Genomic DNA, 22,500 nt, shown 5'->3' with positions numbered 1-22,500 from the left:
TCACACACACACCCCTCACACCACACCCCCCACACACACACACACACCCCTCACACACACACCCACACCCTCACCACACACACACCCTACACACACCCACACCACACACACCCCACACACACACCCACACCCCTCACACCACACACACACCACACCCCCTCACACACACACACCACACCCCTCACACACCCACCCCCACACACACCCACACCCAACCCCCACACACACCACACCCACACACACCACACCCCTCACACACACCACACCCACACACACCACACACACACCTCACACACACCCACACCCCCACACACACCCACACCCCACACCCCTCACACACACACCCCACCCTCACACAAACCCACACACACACCCCCACAACACCACACACACCTCACACACACCCCACACACCCACACCACACACCCCTCACACACCCACCCACACACACCACACCCCTCACACACCCACACACCACCCCTCACACACACACACCCCTCCCACCACACCCCACACACACACCACTCAGACACACCCCTCACACACACATACACCCCTCACACACACAAACACACACACACACACCCTCCTCACACACACACCCACACTCCTCACACACACACACACACACACCCCTCACACACACACCCACACCCCTCACACACACACACCCCTCACACCCACCCACAAATCACACACCCCTCACACACACACACACACCCCTCACACACACACCCCTCACACATACACACACCCTCACACACCCACACCCTCACACACACCACAAATCACACACCCCTCACACACACACCCCTCACACACACACACCCCTCACACACACACACAAATCACACACCCCTCACACACACACACACACCCCTCACACACACACCCCTCACACACACACACACCCTCACACACCCACACCCCTCACACACACCCACACCCATACCCCTCACACACATCCACATCCCTCACACACACCCACACCCCTCACACACACACACACCCACACACACCCCTCACACACACCCACACCCCTCACACACACACACTCACACCCCTCACACACACACACCCCCCTCACACACACACACCCTCACACACCCGCACCCCTCACACACACACACACCCCTCACACACACACACCCTCACACACCCGCACCCCTCACACACACACACACCCATACCCCTCACACACATCCACATCCCTCACACACACCCACACCCCTCACACACACACACACACCCACACACACCCCTCACACACACCCACACCCCTCACACACACACACACACTCACACCCCTCACACACACACACACACACCCCTCACACACACACCCCTCACACACACCCACACCCCTCAAAACACACACATGCACACACTCCCACTCCCCCCCACACACATACACCCACCCACACGACTCACCACAAAGTTGGAGGGGTCCACCACAGACTGCACAAAGACGGCAAAGAAGACGCCCACCTCGGGGAGGGGTGTGTAGGAGGGGAGGGGCCACGTGTTGTAGGCCACACACAGACTGTCACTGTAGGGGCTCACCGCCCCCCCGTCAGGGGATCCTTTCCCTGCGCTAACATCCACACGCAAGTCCTCAGACACCTTGGTACTACCCCCTGACGACTGTTCTGGAGAACTCACACACACAGACACCTCCGCAGAGTCTCTTTCCGCAAAGGTAACGTCGCTGACCGTCAACGCTTCAGTGCTGGACTGTAACTGATCAACGTCTATGACGTCTGACACTGCGGCGTTGTCAGTGGCTACAGGGGGGGAGGATGATGGAGGGGGGGTTGAGGGCGGGCTGCTCTCCGAGGCGTTGTCAGCGGCTACAGGGGGGGAGGATGATGGAGGGGGGGTTGAGGGCGGGCTGCTCTCCGAGGCGTTGTCGGAGACTGGGGAGAAGAGCTCAATGTCGATGACGTGACCCTCGGCACCCAGCTTCTGGGCGATCTCCTGGTTGATGTTGATGTCATCGGTGCCGTGTGTGTCATACAGCATCACCTTCAGAGGGTCTCTGTGGGAACACAGCACAGCTTTGTTATCTAACTGTCGGAACACACAACACAGCTTTGTTATCTAACTGTGGGAACACAGCACAGATTTGTTATCTAACTGTGGGAACACAACACAGCTTTGTTATCTAACTGTGGGAACACAACACAGCTTTGTTATCTAACTGTGGGAACACACAACACAGCTTTGTTATCTAACTGTGGGAACACAGCACAGCTTTGTTATCTAACTGTGGGAACACAGCACAGCTATCTAACTGTGGGAACACACAACACAGCTTTGTTATCTAACTGTGGGAACACACAGCACAGCTTTGTTATCTAACTGTGGGAACACACAACACAGCTTTGTTATCTAACTGTGGGAACACACAACACAGCTTTGTTATCTAACTGTGGGAACACAGCACAGCTTTGTTATCTAACTGTGGGAACACAGCACAGCTTTGTTATCTAACTGTGGGAACACAGCACAGCTTTGTTATCTAACTGTGGGAACACACAACACAGCTTTGTTATCTAACTGTGGGAACACAGCACAGCTTTGTTATCTAACTGTGGGAACACAGCACAGCTTTGTTATCTAACTGTTATATAACTGTGGGAAAGATCAAAGATGAAAACAAACCAAGCTAAATGAACACAAGAAAGTGGTATCACACACTGGCTTGATTCACAGACACACACACAGACACACACATACACACACACACACACACACACAGACACACACATACACACACACACACACAGACACACACACACAGACACACACACACACTCACACTCTGTGAAAATGGATGTTAAGGAAAACTGGGGGTTAATCCATCGCTCACCTGACGATCACTTCAGCGACACAAATCTTGTTCTTCGATCTCTCCAGCAGCTCAGTGATGGTGATAGGGTTTGACATGTACACCTCCAGCCCCACCAACACACAGCACAGTGCCTGTCAACCCACACAGCACAGCACTCATTGTAACATCCCTTCACATCAATACTGTTGCGTGATGGTGATAGGGTTTGACATGTACACCTCCAGCCCCACCAACACACAGCACAGTGCCTGTCAACCCACACAGCACAGCACTCAATGTAACATCCCTTCACATCAATACTGTTGCGTGATGGTGATAGGGTTTGACATGTACACCTCCAGCCCCACCAACACACAGCACAGTGCCTGTCAACCCACACAGCACAGCACTCATTGTAACATCCCTTCACATCAATACTGTTTTGTGATGGTGATAGGGTTTGACATGTACACCTCCAGCCCCACCAACACACAGCACAGTGCCTGTCAACCCACACAGCACAGCACTCACTGTAACATCCCTTCACATCAATACTGTTGTGTGATGGTGATAGGGTTTGACATGTACACCTCCAGCCCCACCAACACACAGCACAGTGCCTGTCAACCCACACAGCACAGCACAGCCCTTCACTGACATTCTGACCTGTAAGCTGTGTCTGATCTCAGTGAGGTGACAGCCCTTTACTGACATCCTGACCTGAAAGCTGTGTCTGATCTCAGTGAGGTGACAGCCCTTCACTGACATCCTGACCTGAAAGCTGTGTCTGATCTCAGTGAGGTGACAGCCCTTTACTGACATCCTGACCTGAAAGCTGTGTCTGATCTCAGTGAGGTGACAGCCCTTTACTGACATCCTGACCTGTAAGCTGTGTCTGATCTCAGTGAGGTGACAGCCCTTCACTGACATCCTGACCTGTAAGCTGTGTCCTATCTCAGCCTTTCAATATAATCATATTTGTCAGCAGCAGTCAACGTGAATAACTTTGTGTGTCTCTGTCATGCGGCGATGCCCATAGAATCCACAGACATAATGAACGTCACTGATGACATCACCAACAGGGAAATAATTCTGTAGCAGAAAATTCACACATTCAAGCCAGAGTGGTTTACCTCCAGACCACTGCCTCAGTTTGGGGCTGACTGCTCTGGATAATGATCCGTGACTTGGAACACCACTTTCTATGTTTTTTTAAACATATTAATTTCAACATCAGTCAAAAAAAATAAAATAAAATAAAATAAACCACAACAAACAAACAAACAAGGACCAGAGACAGAAGCTGTACAGGAAAGGCAGACAACCTGGTAAGGAAGGGACTGGTTGATGTCATTGTCCAAGGGAACTAACTTGTCCAGGGGGAACCAATCCGTGTAGCCATGGTCCACAAAGAAACAGTTGGCCTGAAACAGAGTTAGTTTAAGGATTTCTTCTTTCTCTTTCCTTCGTGCTGGCTCAGCGCTTTTTCTCCTCAAATCCCCCTTTCACAGACACAGACACCAACACACACAACCATTCACACACACACCCACATGCCATTCACAGACACACCCACATGCCATTCACAGACACACCCACACACACAACCATTCAGACACACCAACACATACAACCATTCACAGACACACCAACATGCCATTCACAGACACACCCACACACACAACCATTCAGACACACCCACACACACAACCATTCACAGACACACCCACACATACAACCATTCACAGACACACACACACACAGCCATTCACAGACACACCCACACACACAACCATTCACAGACACACTCACACACAACCATTCACAGACACACCCACACAACCATTCACAGACACACACCAACACACACAACCATTCAGACACACCCACACACACAACCATTCACAGACACACCCACACAACCATTCACAGACACACCCACACACAACCATTCACAGACACACCCTTGTGTAAACCTGTAAACATCCAAAGGGAATGCACCAAGTCAGCAGCGTCACACCAGTTTCCCAGGTGGATTGATACCTGTACCTGACTGTTATTTCAGTGACCCTGATGCGGTGATACTGGTGATGGCTGTAAGCACTACTGTACCTGACTGTTGAAGATTTCAGCAGTTAGCAATACTCTACCTGACTGTTGAGGATTTCAGCACTTAGCAATACTGTACCTGATCGTCAATGATTTCACCTGAAAGCAGTACTGTACCTGACTGTTGAGGATTTCAGCAGTTAGCAATACTGTACCTGACTGTTGAGGATTTCTGCTGTAAGCAATACTGTACCTGATCGTCAAGGATTTCAGCTGTAAGCAATACTGTATCTGATCGTCAAGGATTTCAGCAGTTAGCAATACTGTACCTGACTGTTGAGGATTTCTGCTGTAAGCAATACTGTACCTGATCGTCAAGGATTTCAGCAGTTAGCAATACTGTACCTGATCATCAAGGATTTCTGCTGTAAGCAATACTGTACCTGATCGTCAAGGTTTTCAGGAGTTAGCAATACTGTACCTGACTGTTGAGGATTTCAGCAGTTAGCAATACTGTACCTGATCGTCAAGTATTTCAGCTGTAAGTAATACTGTACCTGATCGTCGAGGATTTCAGCAGTTAGCAGTACTGTACCTGATCGTCAAGGATTTCAGGAGTTAGCGATACTGTACCTGACTGTTGAGGATTTCAGCTGTTAGTAATACTGTACCTGATCGTCAAGGATTTCAGCTGTAAACAATACTATACCTGATCGTCAAGGATTTCAGCTGTAAGTAATACTGTACCTGACTGTTGAAAATTTCACCTGTAAGTAATACTGTACCTGATCGTCAAGGATTTCAGCTGACAGTAATATGTTACCTGATCGTCACGGATTTCAGCTGTAAGCAATACTGTACCTGATCGTCAAGGATTTCAGTGACCCTGACGCGGTGGTACAGGTGTTGACTGTTAACAATGCACACGCTGTCCTCCACCAGATGGCGTGGCTGTCTCTCTGCTGCCTTGTACAGCGTCCCCAGTCTGTCCTCATAGGCTTCCAGTGCCTCCTGGAGACACATCACATCACTGTGGTATGTGGTGTGGTGTGGTGTGGTGTGGTGTGGGGTTGTGTTGAACTGTACAGCATCCCCAGTCCGTCCTCATAGGCTTCCAGTGCCTCCTGTAGACACATCACATCACTGTGGTATGTGGTGTGGTGTGGTGTGGTGTGGGGTGGTGTGGTGTTGTGTTGAACTGTACAGCGTCCCCAGTCTGTCCTCATAGGCTTCCAGTGCCTCCTGTAGACACATCACATCACTGTGGTATGTGATGTGGTGTGGTGTGGTGTGGTGTGGTGTGGGGTTGTGTTGAACTGTACAGCGTCCCCAGTCTGTCCTCATAGGCTTCCAGTGCCTCCTGTAGACACATCACATCACTGTGGTATGTGGTGTGGTGTGGTGTGGTGTGGTGTGGTGTTGTGTTGAACTGTACAGCGTCCCCAGTCTGTCCTCATAGGCTTCCAGTGCCTCCTGTAGACACATCACATCACTGTGGTATGTGGTGTGGTGTGGTGTGGTGTGGTGTGGTGTTGTGTTGAACTGTACAGCGTCCCCAGTCTGTCCTCATAGGCTTCCAGTGCCTCCTGTAGACATGTCACATCACTGTGGTATGTGGTGTGGTGTGGTGTGGTGTGGTGTGGTGTGGTGTGGTGTGGTGTGATGTGGTGTGGTGTGGTGTGGTGTGGTGTGGTGTTGTGTTGAACTGTACAGCGTCCCCAGTCTGTCCTCATAGGCTTCCAGTGCCTCCTGTAGACATGTCACATCACTGTGTTGTGTTGTACTGTGTGGTGTGGTGTGGTGTGATGCGGTGTGATGTGGTGTGGTGTGGTGTGGTGTGGTGTGGTGTGGGGTTGTGTTGTACTGTGTGGTGTGGTGTGGTGTGATGTGGTGCGGTGTGGTGTGGTGTGGGGTTGTGTTGAACTGTACAGCGTCCCCAGTCTGTCCTCGCAGGCTTCCAGTGCCTCCTGTATACACATCACATCACTGTGGTGTGTGGTGTGGTGTGGTGTGGTGTGGTGTGATGTGGTGTGGTGTGGGGTTGTGTTGAACTGTACAGCGTCCCCAGTCTGTCCTCGCAGGCTTCCAGTGCCTCCTGTATACACATCACATCACTGTGGTGTGTGGTGTGGTGTGGTGTGGTGTGATGTGGTGTGGTGTGGGGTTGTGTTGAACTGTACAGCGTCCCCAGTCTGTCCTCACAGGCTTCCAGTGCCTCCTGTAGACATGTCACATCATTGTGTTGTGGTGTGGTGTGGTGTGGTGAGGTGTGTTGATGTGGTGTGGTCTGGTGTGTTGTAATGTGCTGTTATGCTGTGTTGCACTGTGCTATGCTGTGCTTTGTTGTACTGCGATGTGCTGTGTTGTGTTGTGCTGAGCTGTGTTGTGCTGTTCTGTATTGTGCTGTGCTGAGCTGTGTTGTGCTGAGCTGTGTTGTGCTGTTCTGTATTGTGCTGTGCTGAGCTGTGTTGTGCTGAGCTGTGCTGTGCTGTGTTGCATTGTGCTGTGTTGTGCTGCATTGTACTGTGTTGTGCTGCACTGTATTGTACTGTGTTGTGTTGTGTGGTATCATACTTTGTCATGTCATGTTGTGTCATCTTGTGTTATATTGTACAGAACTGAACTGTGTTGTATAGTATCGCATTGTGTCGAGACATGTTGTTCTGTATTGTATCATATCGTGTCGAGACATGTTGTTCTGTATTGTATCATATCGTGTCGAGTCATCTGTGTCACCTTGTGTTGTGTTGTACTGTACTGTACTGCCTCCTTGTGCAACACTGCCAGTCTGTCTGTGCCACAGCTGTGTTGTGTTGTTTAACTCACTCAGTACGGCCAGTCCTCTCTTCTCCTCTACACAGACCCCTCGGATGTCCAGAGGGTGTCTGAATGACCCAACCTTTAGCTTCCGTCATCAGAATTGTGGTATTCTTTGTCAACATTCACCTCTTCAGTATAAGAGCCTTCCGCTTGCAATATTTTGATGATGGTAATTGGGATGAAACGCTGTTAACGTCGTTTCTTTCACTGTTCATATGGAGAGAGTTAAGAATCATCTCTCTCTCTCTCTCTCTCTCTCTCTCTCTCTCTCTCCTGTCCATCTTTAAACACACACTGACATAAACTGCATGAGAGTGAGAGTGATGGAACAAGAGAATGTGAGTGTGTGTTTGTGAGCATGTGTAAGTGTGTAAGCATCAAAGCATGTGTTCACATATGTGTGTACAGGCAACTGTACATATAAGTGTTCAACTGATGATGTTAAATCACTTACAGAATATCCTGTCCAACAAATAAATAATAATATCCTGTCCAACAAATAAGTAATGTCAGAATACTTACAGAATAATCTGTTCAACAAATAAAGTTAGAATACTTACAGAATATTTAACAAATAATGTCAGAATATTTACAGAATATTCAACAAATAATGCCAGAATACTTACAGAATACAGAATATTCAACAAATAATGTCAGAATACTTACAGAATATTCTGTTCAACAAAAAATGTTATTCTGTTTAACAGATAATGTTACAATACTTACAGAATATTCCTTTCCGATAATTCGCAGCCAACATCGCTTCAGGTCGACAAAGGCCACCACCACCTCCAGGTACCCTTCCTGTGGCAGTTCTAAGTCGGCTGGAAAAAACAGACAGAAAAAAAAACAGCATGGACATAATGACATGTCTTAACCCTTTTACCACCATAAAACAGCATGGACACAATGACATGTCAACCCTTTCACCACCAAAAAACAGCATGGACACAATGACATGTCTTAACTCTTTCACCACCACTGTGTCTATGGCTTGACTCGGAAGGCTGGGCCCAATCCTCTCCTTCCAACATTTCAATCTTCCGCAAGCCAAGTCACACCAACATGTCCACCCCAGGGTGGAGTGAGGAAAATCACAGTAAAGGCCTATCCCTTGTTGACACAGGACCTCAAACACTGATCACTGGTCAACACTGGATCAGTAATGGAGCTCCACAAAGAACAACAGTTCAATCACAGTAAAGGCCTATCCCTTGTTGACACAGGACCTCCAACACTGATCACTGGTCAACACTGGATCAGTAATGGAGCTCCACAAAGAACAACAGTTCAATCACAGTAAAGGCCTATCCCTTGTTGACACAGGACCTCAAACACTGATCACTGGTCAACACTGGATCAGTAATGGAGCTCCACAAAGAACAACAGTTCAATCACAGTAAAGGCCTATCCCTTGTTGACACAGGACCTCCAACACTGATCACTGGTCAACACTGGATCAGTAATGGAGCTCCACAAAGAACAACAGTTCAATCACAGTAAAGGCCTATCCCTTCTAGACACAGGACCTCAAACACTGATCACTGGTCAACACTGGATCAGTAATGGAGCTCCACAAAGAACAACAGTTCAATCACAGTAAAGGTCTATCCCTTGCTGACACAGGACCTCAAACACTGATCACTGGTCAACACTGGATCAGTAATGGAGCTCCACAAAGAACAACAGTTCAATCACAGTAAAGGCCTATCCCTTGTTGACACAGGACCTCAAACACTGATCACTGGTCAACACTGGATCAGTCAATGGAGCTCCACAAAGAACAACAGTTCAATCACAGTAAAGGCCTATCCCTTGTTGACACAGGACCTCCAACACTGATCACTGGTCAACACTGGATCAGTAATGGAGCTCCACAAAGAACAACAGTTCAATCACAGTAAAGGCCTATCCCTTGTTGACACAGGACCTCAAACACTGATCACTGGTCAACACTGGATCAGTCAATGGAGCTCCACAAACAACAGTTCTCTGGATTCTCCAGGTCTGTGGGGTGTGTCCAGCCTGGGAAAATGAAAATGGTTTCTCTTGTCCATCTGCAACGTTGTTTGTCCATCAGTTTTTTTTCTGTTTCCCCATTCTCTCACAAAACAGACCCTTGGACGACTGTTTTATAAAGGACACTGGCTCTTGTTATGTAGCCATACCAACTCAGTTTTAAACTGGTGCGACTTATGAATGTATAAAGTTGAATTTTTTCCAAAATTTAGTGGGTGTGGCTTATATACCTGTGCGCTCAATAGACCGAACTTTACGGTATATAAGCCGCACTGGCTTATAAGCCACACTCATTTCCGGTACTGGAACACATACTGGTACTACAGAAAAACTGTCAATACTGTAGGTTATGAAATAAACACAAGCGGGAACAACACAAAGAAAAGCAAGCGAAAATACTGCTAGTGCCACAAAAAAATAAAAAAATAAACACAACGAAAATAAGATCCATAATTTAGGGGGAGTCACATTTATTCAATGTCATCCTGCTCACTGAATCCACTGAAATCTTCGTCTTCAGCGTCCGAGTTGAAGAGAATCAGCACAGCTTCCTCCACCATCTTGTCACTGACTTCAGCCTTGCTTTCACTTCATGAACATGAACACAAGGTGGATTTCGCTGCTAGTTTGCCGCTTGCACTGTCGTCTGCTAGGTTGAAGAAATACTCAGATAAACTAGTGACATGACAGCACAAAGGGGAGGTGTGCGTAAAACATTGACATAGCAAACAGGTAAATGTAGGTCAGTACTCACGAGGCACTTCTGAGGGAAGGATGGCATCAACCACGCCCATCTTGTACAGCTGTTCGTTCAGTGAGTCAGTGCTGTCCTCACTCCACAGGCTGACCAGACAGCATCCCTCTGAAACATGGTGTTGTGTTGTGTTGTGCTGTGCTGTGCTGTGCTGTGCTGTGTTGCGTTGCGTTGCGTTGCGTTGTGTTGTGTTGTACAGCTGTCTGTTCAGTGAGTCAGTGCTGTCCTCACTCCACAGGCTGACCAGACAGCATCCCTCTGAAACATGGTGTTGTGTTGTGCTGTGCTGTGTTGTGCTGTGCTGTGTTGTGTTGTGTCGTGTTGTGTTGCGTTGCATTGTGTTGTGTTGTGTTGTACAGCTGTTCGTTCAGTGAGTCAGTGCTGTCCTCACTCCACAGGCTGACCAGACAGCATCCCTCTGAAACATGGTGTTGTGTTGTGTTGTGCTGTGCTGTGCTGTGCTGTGCTGTGCTGTGTCGTGTCGTGTTGTGTTGCGTTGCATTGTGTTGTGTTGTGTTGTACAGCTGTTCGTTCAGTGAGTCAGTGCTGTCCTCACTCCACAGGCTGACCAGACAGCATCCCTCTGAAACATGGTGTTGTGTTGTGTTGTGCTGTGCTGTGCTGTGCTGTGCTGTGCTGTGCTGTGTCGTGTCGTGTTGCGTTGCGTTGCGTTGTGTTGTGTTGTGTTGTACAGCTGTTCGTTCAGTGAGTCAGTGCTGTCCTCACTCCACAGGCTGACCAGACAGCATCCCTCTGAAACATGGTGTTGTGTTGTGTTGTGCTGTGCTGTGCTGTGCTGTGCTGTGCTGTGTCGTGTCGTGTTGTGTCGCTTTGCGTTGTGTTGTGTTGTGTTGTCCAGCTGTTCGTTCAGTGAGTCATTGCTGTCCTCACTCCATAGTCTGACCAGACAGCATCCCTCTGAAACATGGTGTTGTGTTGTGCTGAGCTGAGCTGAGCTGAGCTGAGCTGAGCTGAGCTGAGCTGAGCTGAGCTGAGCTGAGCTGAGCTGAGCTGAGCTGTGTTGTGTTGTGTTGTGTTGTGTTGTGTTGTGTTGTGTTGTGTTGTGCTGTGCTGTGTTGTGCTGTGCTGTGTTGTGTTGTCGTGTTGTGTTGTACAGCTGTTCGTTCAATGAGTCAGTGCTGTCACTCCACAGGCTGACCAGACAGCATCCCTCTGAAACATGGTGTTGTGCTGTGTTGTGCTGTGTCGTGTCGTGTCGTGTCGTGTCGTGTCGTGTCGTGTCGTGTTGTACAGCTGTTCGTTCAGTGAGTCAGTGCTGTCCTCACTCCACAGGCTGACCAGACAGCATCCCTCTGAAACATGGTGTTGTGTTGTGTTGTGTTGTGTCGTGTTGTGTTATAATGTATTGTACGGTGTTGTGTTGTGTTGTACAGTGATGTATTGTATTGCATTGTAGTGTATTGTACTGTGATGTATTGTATTGTATTGCATTGCATTGTATTGTACTGTACTGTGTTGTACTGTACTGCACTGTACAGCTGTTAATTCACTGTACAGGCACTGACCTCACACCACAAACTGACCTGGTGGCAGCTGTCTGAAACCTAAGCTTTCTTCTTTAGCAACAGGCTTCCAACTGGTGAGACCAAACAGAATTCCACACTGTCCCCACACCACTCACCTCTGTGTCCCCACACCACACCACTCACCTCTGTGTCCCCACACCACTCACCTCTGTGTCCCCACACCACTCACCTCTGTGTCCACACCACTCACCTCTGTGTCCCCACACCACACCACTCACCTCTGTGTCCCCACACCACTCACCTCTGTGTCCCCACACCACACCACTCACCTCTGTGTCCCCACACCACACCACTCACCTCTGTGTCACCACACCACACCACTCACCTCTGTGTCCCCACACCACACCACTCACCTCTGTGTCCACACCACTCACCTCTGTGTCACCACACCACTCACCTCTGTGTCCCCACACCACTCACCTCTGTGCCCCCACACCACACCACTCACCTCTGTGTCCACACCACTCACCTCTGTGTCCCCACACCACTCACCTCTGTGTCCCCACACCACACCACTCACCTCTGTGTCCACACCACTCACCTCTGTGTCACCACACCACTCACCTCTGTGTCCCCACACCACTCACCTCTGTGTCCCCACACCACACCACTCACCTCTGTGTCCCCACACCACTCACCTCTGTGTCCCCACACCACTCACCTCTGTGTCCCCACACCACACCACTCACCTCTGTGTCCACACCACTCACCTCTGTGTCACCACACCACTCACCTCTGTGTCCCCACACCACTCACCTCTGTGTCCCCACACCACTCACCTCTGTGTCACCACACCACTCTCCTCTGTGTCCCCACACCACTCTCCTCTGTGTCCCCACACCACTCACCTCTGTGTCCCCACACCACTCACCTCTGTGTCCCCACACCACTCTCCTCTGTGTCCACACCACTCACCTCTGTGTCACACCACACCACTCACCTCTGTGTCCCCACACCACACCACTCACCTCTGCGTCCCCACACCACTCACCTCTGTGTCCACACCACTCACCTCTGAGTCCCCACACCACACCACTCACCTCTGAGTCCCCACACCACACCACTCACCTCTGTGTCCCCACACCACTCACCTCTGTGTCCCCACACCACTCACCTCTGTGTCACCACACCACTCACCTCTGTGTCCCCACACCACTCACCTCTGTGTCCCCACACCACTCACCTCTGTGTCACCACACCACTCTCCTCTGTGTCCCCACACCACTCTCCTCTGTGTCCCCACACCACTCACCTCTGTGTCCCCACACCACTCACCTCTGTGTCCCCACACCACTCTCCTCTGTGTCCACACCACTCACCTCTGTGTCACACCACACCACTCACCTCTGTGTCCCCACACCACACCACTCACCTCTGCGTCCCCACACCACTCACCTCTGTGTCCACACCACTCACCTCTGAGTCCCCACACCACACCACTCACCTCTGAGTCCCCACACCACACCACTCACCTCTGTGTCCCCACACCACACCACTCACCTCTGTGTCCCCACACCACACCACTCACCTCTGTGTCCCCACACCACTCACCTCTGTGTCCACACCACTCACCTCTGAGTCCCCACACCACACCACTCACCTCTGAGTCCCCACACCACACCACTCACCTCTGAGTCCCCACACCACACCACTCACCTCTGTGTCCCCACACCACACCACTCACCTCTGTGTCCCCACACCACTCACCTCTGTGTCCCCACACCACACCACTCACCTCTGTGTCCCCACACCACTCACCTCTGTGTCCCCACACCACACCACTCACCTCTGTGTCCCCACACCACACCACTCACCTCTGTGTCCCCACACCACTCACCTCTGTGTCCCCACACCACTCACCTCTGTGTCCCCACACCACACCACTCACCTCTGAGTCCCCACACCACACACCTCTGTGTCCCCACACCACACCACTCACCTCTGTGTCCCCACACCACACCACTCACCTCTGAGTCCCCACACCACACCACTCACCTCTGTGTCCCCACACCACACCACTCACCTCTGTGTCCACACCACTCACCTCTGAGTCCCCACACCACACCACTCACCTCTGAGTCCCCACACCACACCACTCACCTCTGTGTCCCCACACCACACCACTCACCTCTGTGTCCCCACACCACTCACCTCTGTGTCCCCACACCACACCACTCACCTCTGTGTCCACACACCACTCACCTCTGTGTCCCCACACCACACCACTCACCTCTGTGTCCCCACACCACTCACCTCTGTGTCCCCACACCACTCACCTCTGTGTCCCCACACCACTCACCTCTGTGTCCCCACACCACACCACTCACCTCTGTGTCCACAGGCCTCCAGCAGAAGGGGAACCCCGTTCAGCATCTTGTGGAACGCCGTCTTGGCCTGTTCCGACCACCCAGTCTGGCCCTGACGACATCCACATCATTTTATTCTGCACACTGCCAACACATAGAGCAGCAACAAGCCAAAGCCTATGGTGTGTTCGGAAAACTGCTCATGCACACCACACTCTTTCATGTCAACAGTCACCATGACAACAGTCAATACCTTTCATGTCAACGGCCTCTTTCATGTCAACAGTCACATCCTTTCATGTCAACAATCACCATGACAACAGTCAATACCTTTCATGTCAACAGTCACCATGACAACAGTCAATACCTTTCATGTCAACGGCCTCTTTCATGTCAACAGTCACATCCTTTCATGTCAACAATCACCATGACAACAGTCAATACCTTTCATGTCAACAGACACCACCTCTTCCATGTCAACAGTCACCATGACAACAGTCAATACCTTTCATGTCAACACCTTTCATGTCAACTGCTTCTTTCATGTTAACAGTCACCTCCTTTCATGTCAACAGTCACCCCCTCTTTCATGTCAACAGTCACCATGACAACATTCAACACCTTTCATAAAAACAGTCACAACCTCTTTCATGTCAACAGACACCACCTCTTTCATGTCAACAGTCACCATGACAACAGTCAATACCTTTCATGTGAACTGCCTCTTTCATGTTAACAGTCATCTCATTTCATGTCAACAGTCACCATGACAACATTCAACACTTTTCATGACATAGTCACAACCTCTTTCATGTCAACAGTCACCACCTCTTTCATATCAACAGTCACCATGACAACATTCAACACCATTCATAAAAACAGTCACAACCTCTTTCATGTCAACAGTCACCATGACAACATTCAACACCATTCATAAAAACAGTCACAACCTCTTTCATGTCAACAGACACCACCTATCATGCCAATAGTCACAACCTTTCATGTCAACAGTCACCTTTCATGTCAACAGTCACCACCTCTTTCATGTCAAGTCACCTTTCGTGTCAACAGTCACCACAACAACGCTCACCACCTTACATGTCAACAGTCACCTTTCATGTCAACAGTCACCACCTCTTTCATGTCAACAGTAATCTTTCATGTCAACAGTCACCACCTTACATGTCAACAGTCACCACATAGGTACACAGATATATATGCCTGCACTCATGGCACATAGGTACACAGAGTCCACCAAACACTGAATTAAATCAAAACCAAGCCTGCACCACACCACTGAAAAAACAGGAAAAAAACCAAACCCACACCACTGACCTGCACACACCACCATTCCCATCCACCTGTCTGTCCCCCACACACTGCATGACAATAAACATCAAAGAAACACCACCATTCCCATCCACCTGTCTGTCCACCACACACTGCATGACAATAAACACATCAAAGAAACACCACCATTCCCATCCACCTGTCTGTCCACCACACACTGCATGACAATGAACATCAAAGAAACACCACCATTCCCATCCACCTGTCTGTCCACCACACACTGCATGACAATAAACATCAAAGAAACACCACCATTCCCATCCACCTGTCTGTCCCCCACACACTGCATGACAATAAACATCAAAGAAACACCACCATTCCCATCCACCTGTCTGTCCACCACACACTGCATGACAATAAACATCAAAGAAACACCACCATTCCCATCCACCTGTCTGTCCACCACACACTGCATGACAATAAACATCAAAGAAACACCACCATTCCCATCCACCTGTCTGTCCACCACACACTGCATGACAATAAACATCAAAGAAACACCACCATTCCCATCCACCTGTCTGTCCACCACACACTGCATGACAATAAACATCAAAGAAACACCACCATTCCCATCCACCTGTCTGTCTGTCCACCACACACTGCATGACAATAAACACATCAAAGAAACACCACCATTCCCATCCACCTGTCTGTCCACCACACACTGCATGACAATAAACACATCAAAGAAACACCACCATTCCCATCCACCTGTCTGTCCACCACACACTGCATGACAATAAACATCAAAGAAACACCACCATTCCCATCCACCTGTCTGTCCACCACACACTGCATGACAATAAACATCAAAGAAACACCACCATTCCCATCCACCTGTCTGTCCACCAAACACTGCATGACAATAAACACATCAACGACCACGGCCACACCACTGACCGTCAGCGGCTTCAGGCCAAACATGGCACAGGGGATGGCCTGGGCCGGGATGGTGGCCGTGTCTTCCGTCAGACACCGCATGTTGTCAATGGACACCGACTCCATGTTGCCGTAGTCGACGAAGATCACCGCAACCTCCTGTGTCAACAAACACCTCAACAATAGTCAAATCAGTGTGTCAACAAACACCCCCTCAACAACAGTCAAATCAGTGTGTCAACAAACACTCCTCAACAATAGTCATATCAGTGTGTCAACAAACACTCCTCAACAATAGTCATATCAGTGTCAACAAACATCCCTCAACCATAGTCACATCAGTGTGTCAACAAACACCCCTCAACAATAGTCACATCAGTGTGTCAACAAACATCCCTCAACAATAGTCACATCAGTGTCAACAATCACCACTCAACAATAGTCACATCAGTGTGTCAACAAACACCCCTCAACAATAGTCACATCAGTGTGTCAACAAACACCCCTCAACAATAGTCACATCAGTGTGTCAACAAACACCCCTCAACAATAGTCACATCAGTGTGTCAACAAACACCCCTCAACAATAGTCACATCAGTGTCAACAAACATCCCTCAACAATAGTCACATCAGTGTCAACAATCACCACTCAACAATAGTCACATCAGTGTGTCAACAAACACCCCTCAACAATAGTCACATCAGTGTCAACAAACACCCCCCTCAACAATAGTCACATCAGTGTCAACAAACACCCCCTCAACAATAGTCACATCAGTGTCAACAAACACCCCTCAACAATAGTCACATCAGTGTAAACAAACACTCCTCAACAATAGTCACATCAGTGTCAACAAACACCTCAACAATAGTCACATCAGTGTGTCAACAAACACCTCAACAATAGTCACATCAGTGTGTCAACAAACACCTCAACAATAGTCACATCAGTGTGTCAACAAACACCTCAACAATAGTCACATCAGTGTGTCAACAAACACCTCAACAATAGTCACATCAGTGTGTCAACAAACACCTCAACAATAGTCACATCAGCATGTCAACAAACATCTCAACAATAGTCACATCAGTGTGTCAACAAACACACCTTAACAATAGTCACATCAGTGTGTCAACAAACACCCCTCACCAATAGTCACATCAGTGTCAACAAACACCCCTCAACAATAGTCACATCAGTGTGTCAACAAACACCCCCTCAACAATAGTCACATCAGTGTGTCAACAAACACCTCAACAACAGTCACATCAGTGTGTCAACAAACACCTCAACAATAGTCACATCAGTGTGTCAACAAACATCTCAACAATAGTCACATCAGTGTGTCAACAAACACACCTTAACAATAGTCACATCAGTGTGTCAACAAACACCCCTCACCAATAGTCACATCAGTGTCAACAAACACCCCTCAACAATAGTCACATCAGTGTGTCAACAAACACCCCCTCAACAATAGTCACATCAGTGTGTCAACAAACACCTCAACAATAGTCACATCAGTGTGTCAACAAACACCCCCTCAACAATAGTCACATCAGTGTGTCAACAAACACTCCTCAACAATAGTCACATCAGTGTGTCAACAAACACCCCCTCAACAATAGTCAAATCAGAGTGTCAACAAACACCTTAACAATAGTCACGTCAGCGTGTCAACAAACACCTCAACAATAGTCACATCAGTGTCAACAAACACCCCTCAACAATAGTCACATCAGTGTGTCAACAAACACACCTCAACAATAGTCACATCAGTGTGTCAACAAATACCACTCAACAATAGTCACATCACACACCTCAACAATAGTCACATCAGTGTCAACAAACACACCTCAACAATAGTCACATCAGTGTGTCAACAAACACCCCTCAACAATAGTCACATCAGTGTCAACAAACACCCCTTAACAATAGTCACATCAGTGTCAACAAACACCCCTCAACAATAGTCACATCAGAGTGTCAACAAACACCCCTCAACAATAGTCACATCAGTGTCAACAAACACCACTCAACAATAGTCACATCACACACCTCAACAATAGTCACATCAGTGTCAACAAACACACCTCAACAATAGTCACATCAGTGTGTCAACAAATACCACTCAACAATAGTCACATCACACACCTCAACAATAGTCACATCAGTGTCAACAAACACCACTCAACAATAGTCACATCAGTGTGTCAACAAACACCCCTCAACAATAGTCACATCAGTGTGTCAACAAACACCCCTCAACAATAGTCACCTCAGTGTGTCAACAAACACCCCTCAACAATAGTCACATCAGTGTCAACAAACACCTCAACAATAGTCACATCAGTGTGTCAACAAACACCCCTCAACAATAGTCACATCAGCGTGTCAACAAACACCTCAACAATAGTCACATCAGCGTGTCAACAAACACCTCAACAATAGTCACATCAGTGTGTCAACAAACACCTCAATAATAGTCACATCAGAGTGTCAACAAACACCCCTCAACAATAGTCACATCAGTGTCAACAAACACCCCTCAACAATAGTCACCTCAGTGTGTCAACAAATGTCTCTGCCCCTCACCCCCATACACAATCAAATCTCACAGCATAATGAACTGTTCAGGTATAAAATCATGCAATGCCCATGTACCAGATTCTGAGTGAGAGCAAGACTGTCAGAGAAGGCAGAAGTGAAGACATCTTGATATCATCAAAGCTATTGTTATCATCATCATTTTCATCTAAGACCATGTGCATCTTGATATTATCATAGCTATCGTTATCATCATCATTTTCATGCTATTGTTATCATCATCATTTTCATCAAAGACCATGTGCATCTTGATATTATCATAGCTATTGTTATCATCATCATTTTCATCAAAGACCATGTGCATCTTGATATTATCATAGCTATCGTTATCATCATCATTTTCATCTCAGACCATGTGCATCTTGATATTATCATAGCTATCGTTATCATCATCATTTTCATCTCAGACCATGTGCATCTTGATATTATCATAGCTATCGTTATCATCATCATTTTCATCTCAGACCATGTGCATCTTGATATTATCATAGCTATCGTTATCATCATCATTTTCATCTAAGACCATGTACATCTTGATATTCTAATAGCTATCGTTATCATCATCATTTTCATCTAAGACCAGGTGCATCTGATATTATCAAAGCTATTGTTATCATCATCATTTTCATCAAAGACCATGTGCATCTTGATATTCTAATAGCTATTGTTATCATCATCATTTTCATCAAAGACCATGTGCATCTTGATATTATCATAGCTATTGTTATCATCATCATTTTCATCTAAGACCAGGTGCATCTTGATATTATCAAAGCTATTGTTATCATCATCATTTTCATCCTGCTGTTGTCATCATCTTATTCAACCTGCCAGCACAATGTACAAGATGAACCAGGAACTAACCGTGTCACTGATACGGTGTTGGACTTGGGCACGGTACCAGCTGTGATCCTGACTGTAGAGAGCGGCACAGAACATCCCCTCTGTAAGGCTACTGGGGACTGGGGCGGCCACTGTCTGTACACACATCACATCACATCACACCACACCATATCACACCACATCACACCACATCACATTATGCCACACCACATCACATTATGCCACATCACATCACATTATACCACACCACATCACATCACATTATGCCACATCACACCATATCACACCACACCACATCACATTATGCCACATCACATCACATTATACCACACCACATCACATCACGTTATGCCACATCACATTATGCCATCACATTATGCCACACCACATCACATTATGCCACACCACACCACATCACATTATGCTACACCACATCACATTACATCACACCACATTATACCACACCATACCACATCACCTTATGCTACACCACATCACATTAGGGCACAGCACACCACATCACATTATGCTACACCACATCACATCACATCACATCACATCACACCACATCACATTATGCTACACCACATCACATTACACCACATCACATTATGCTACACCACATCACATTATGCTACACCACATCACATTATGCTACACCACACCACATCACATTATGCCACACCACATCATGCCACACCACATTATGTCACATCAGACCACACCACATTATGTCACATCAGACCACACCACACCACACTATGCCACATCACATTATGCCAAATCACAACACATCACATTATGCCACATCACATCACATCACGCCACATCACAGCACACCACATCACATTATGCCACATCACATCACATTAAACCACATTATGCCACATCACATTATGCTGCACCACATAACATCACACCACATTATGCCACATCACATCATGCCACACCACATCACGCCACACCACACCACATTATGTCACATCACACCACATTATGCCACACACCCATTATGTCACATCACACCACACGCCACATCACACCACATTATGCTACATCAAACCACATTATGCCACATCACACCATGCCACATCACATTACACCACACCACATCACACCACACACCACACTACAGCACAACTCAGCACATTACACACAACATCACACACAGCACACCACACCACACCACACACAGCACACCACACCACACACAGCACACCACACCACACACACCACACCACACCAAACCACACACAGCACACCACACCACACACAGCACACCACACCACACACAGCACACCAAACCACACACAGCACACCAAACCACACCACACCACACACACCACACCACACACCACACCACACACACCACACCACACACACCACACCACACACAGCACACCACACCACACACAGCACACCACACACAGCACACCACACCACACCACACACAGCACACCACACACACCACACCACACCACACACAGCACACCACACCACACACAGCACACCACACCACACACACCACACCACACCACACCACACCACACCACACACACCACACCACACACCACACCACACACACCACACCACACACACCACACCACACAACACCACACCACACACACCACACCACACCACACACAGCACACAACACCACACACACCACACCACACACACCACACCACACACACCACACCACACACAGCACACCACACCACACACAGCACACCACACCACACACAGCACACCACACCACACAACATCACAGCACACAACACCACACACAGCACACCACACCACACCACACACACCACACCACACAACATCACAGCACACAACACCACACACAGCACACCACACAACACCACACACAGCACACCACACAACACCACACACAGCACACCACACAACACCACACACAGCACACCACACTACACCACACACAGCACACCACACTACACACACCACACAACATCACAGCGCAGCACACCACACAACACCACACACAGCACACCACACCACACCACACACAGCACACCACACAACACCACACACAGCACACCACACCACACACAGCACACCACACCACACCACACACACCACACCACACCACACCACACACACCACACCACACCACACCACACACACACCACACCACACACAGCACACCACACACAGCACACCACACACAGCACACCACACCACACACAGCACACCACACCACACACAGCACACCACACCACACCACACACACCACACCACACACAGCACACCACACACAGCACACCACACAACACCACACACAGCACACCACACACAGCACACCACACACAGCACACCACACACAGCACACCACACACAGCACACCACACACAGCACACCACACAACACCACACACAGCACACCACACCACACACAGCACACCACACACAGCACACCACACACACACAGCACACCACACACAGCACACCACACACAGCACACC

At 48.4% G+C, this 22,500-nt stretch overlaps 1 protein-coding gene across 4 annotated transcripts in view; it reads right to left on the bottom strand.

The window, feature by feature from the left end:
- LOC143277162 (tudor domain-containing protein 7-like) overlaps positions 1–22,500 on the bottom strand; it is a 57,718-nt gene that overhangs the window by 10,581 nt on the left and 24,637 nt on the right. For all 4 annotated transcript variants that reach the window (XM_076581926.1, XM_076581927.1, XM_076581928.1 and 1 more), the window contains 9 exons: positions 20,034–20,147; positions 16,582–16,719; positions 14,350–14,440; positions 10,476–10,583; positions 8,429–8,526; positions 5,744–5,893; positions 4,159–4,257; positions 2,873–2,985; positions 1,432–2,038 (listed from right to left, as the gene is read on the bottom strand). In XM_076581926.1, the coding sequence (XP_076438041.1) occupies positions 1,432–2,038; positions 2,873–2,985; positions 4,159–4,257; positions 5,744–5,893; positions 8,429–8,526; positions 10,476–10,583; positions 14,350–14,440; positions 16,582–16,719; positions 20,034–20,147 (1,518 nt within the window). The remainder of the gene's footprint in view (positions 1–1,431; positions 2,039–2,872; positions 2,986–4,158; positions 4,258–5,743; positions 5,894–8,428; positions 8,527–10,475; positions 10,584–14,349; positions 14,441–16,581; positions 16,720–20,033; positions 20,148–22,500) is intronic.

The sequence above is a fragment of the Babylonia areolata genome, chromosome 33 (genome assembly GCF_041734735.1).
Source record: "Babylonia areolata isolate BAREFJ2019XMU chromosome 33, ASM4173473v1, whole genome shotgun sequence".
In the NCBI taxonomy this organism is placed as follows: Eukaryota; Metazoa; Mollusca; class Gastropoda; order Neogastropoda; family Buccinidae; genus Babylonia; species Babylonia areolata.
The sequence above is the reverse complement of the archived record's forward strand: the minus strand, read 5'-3'. Positions and strand labels throughout refer to the sequence as shown.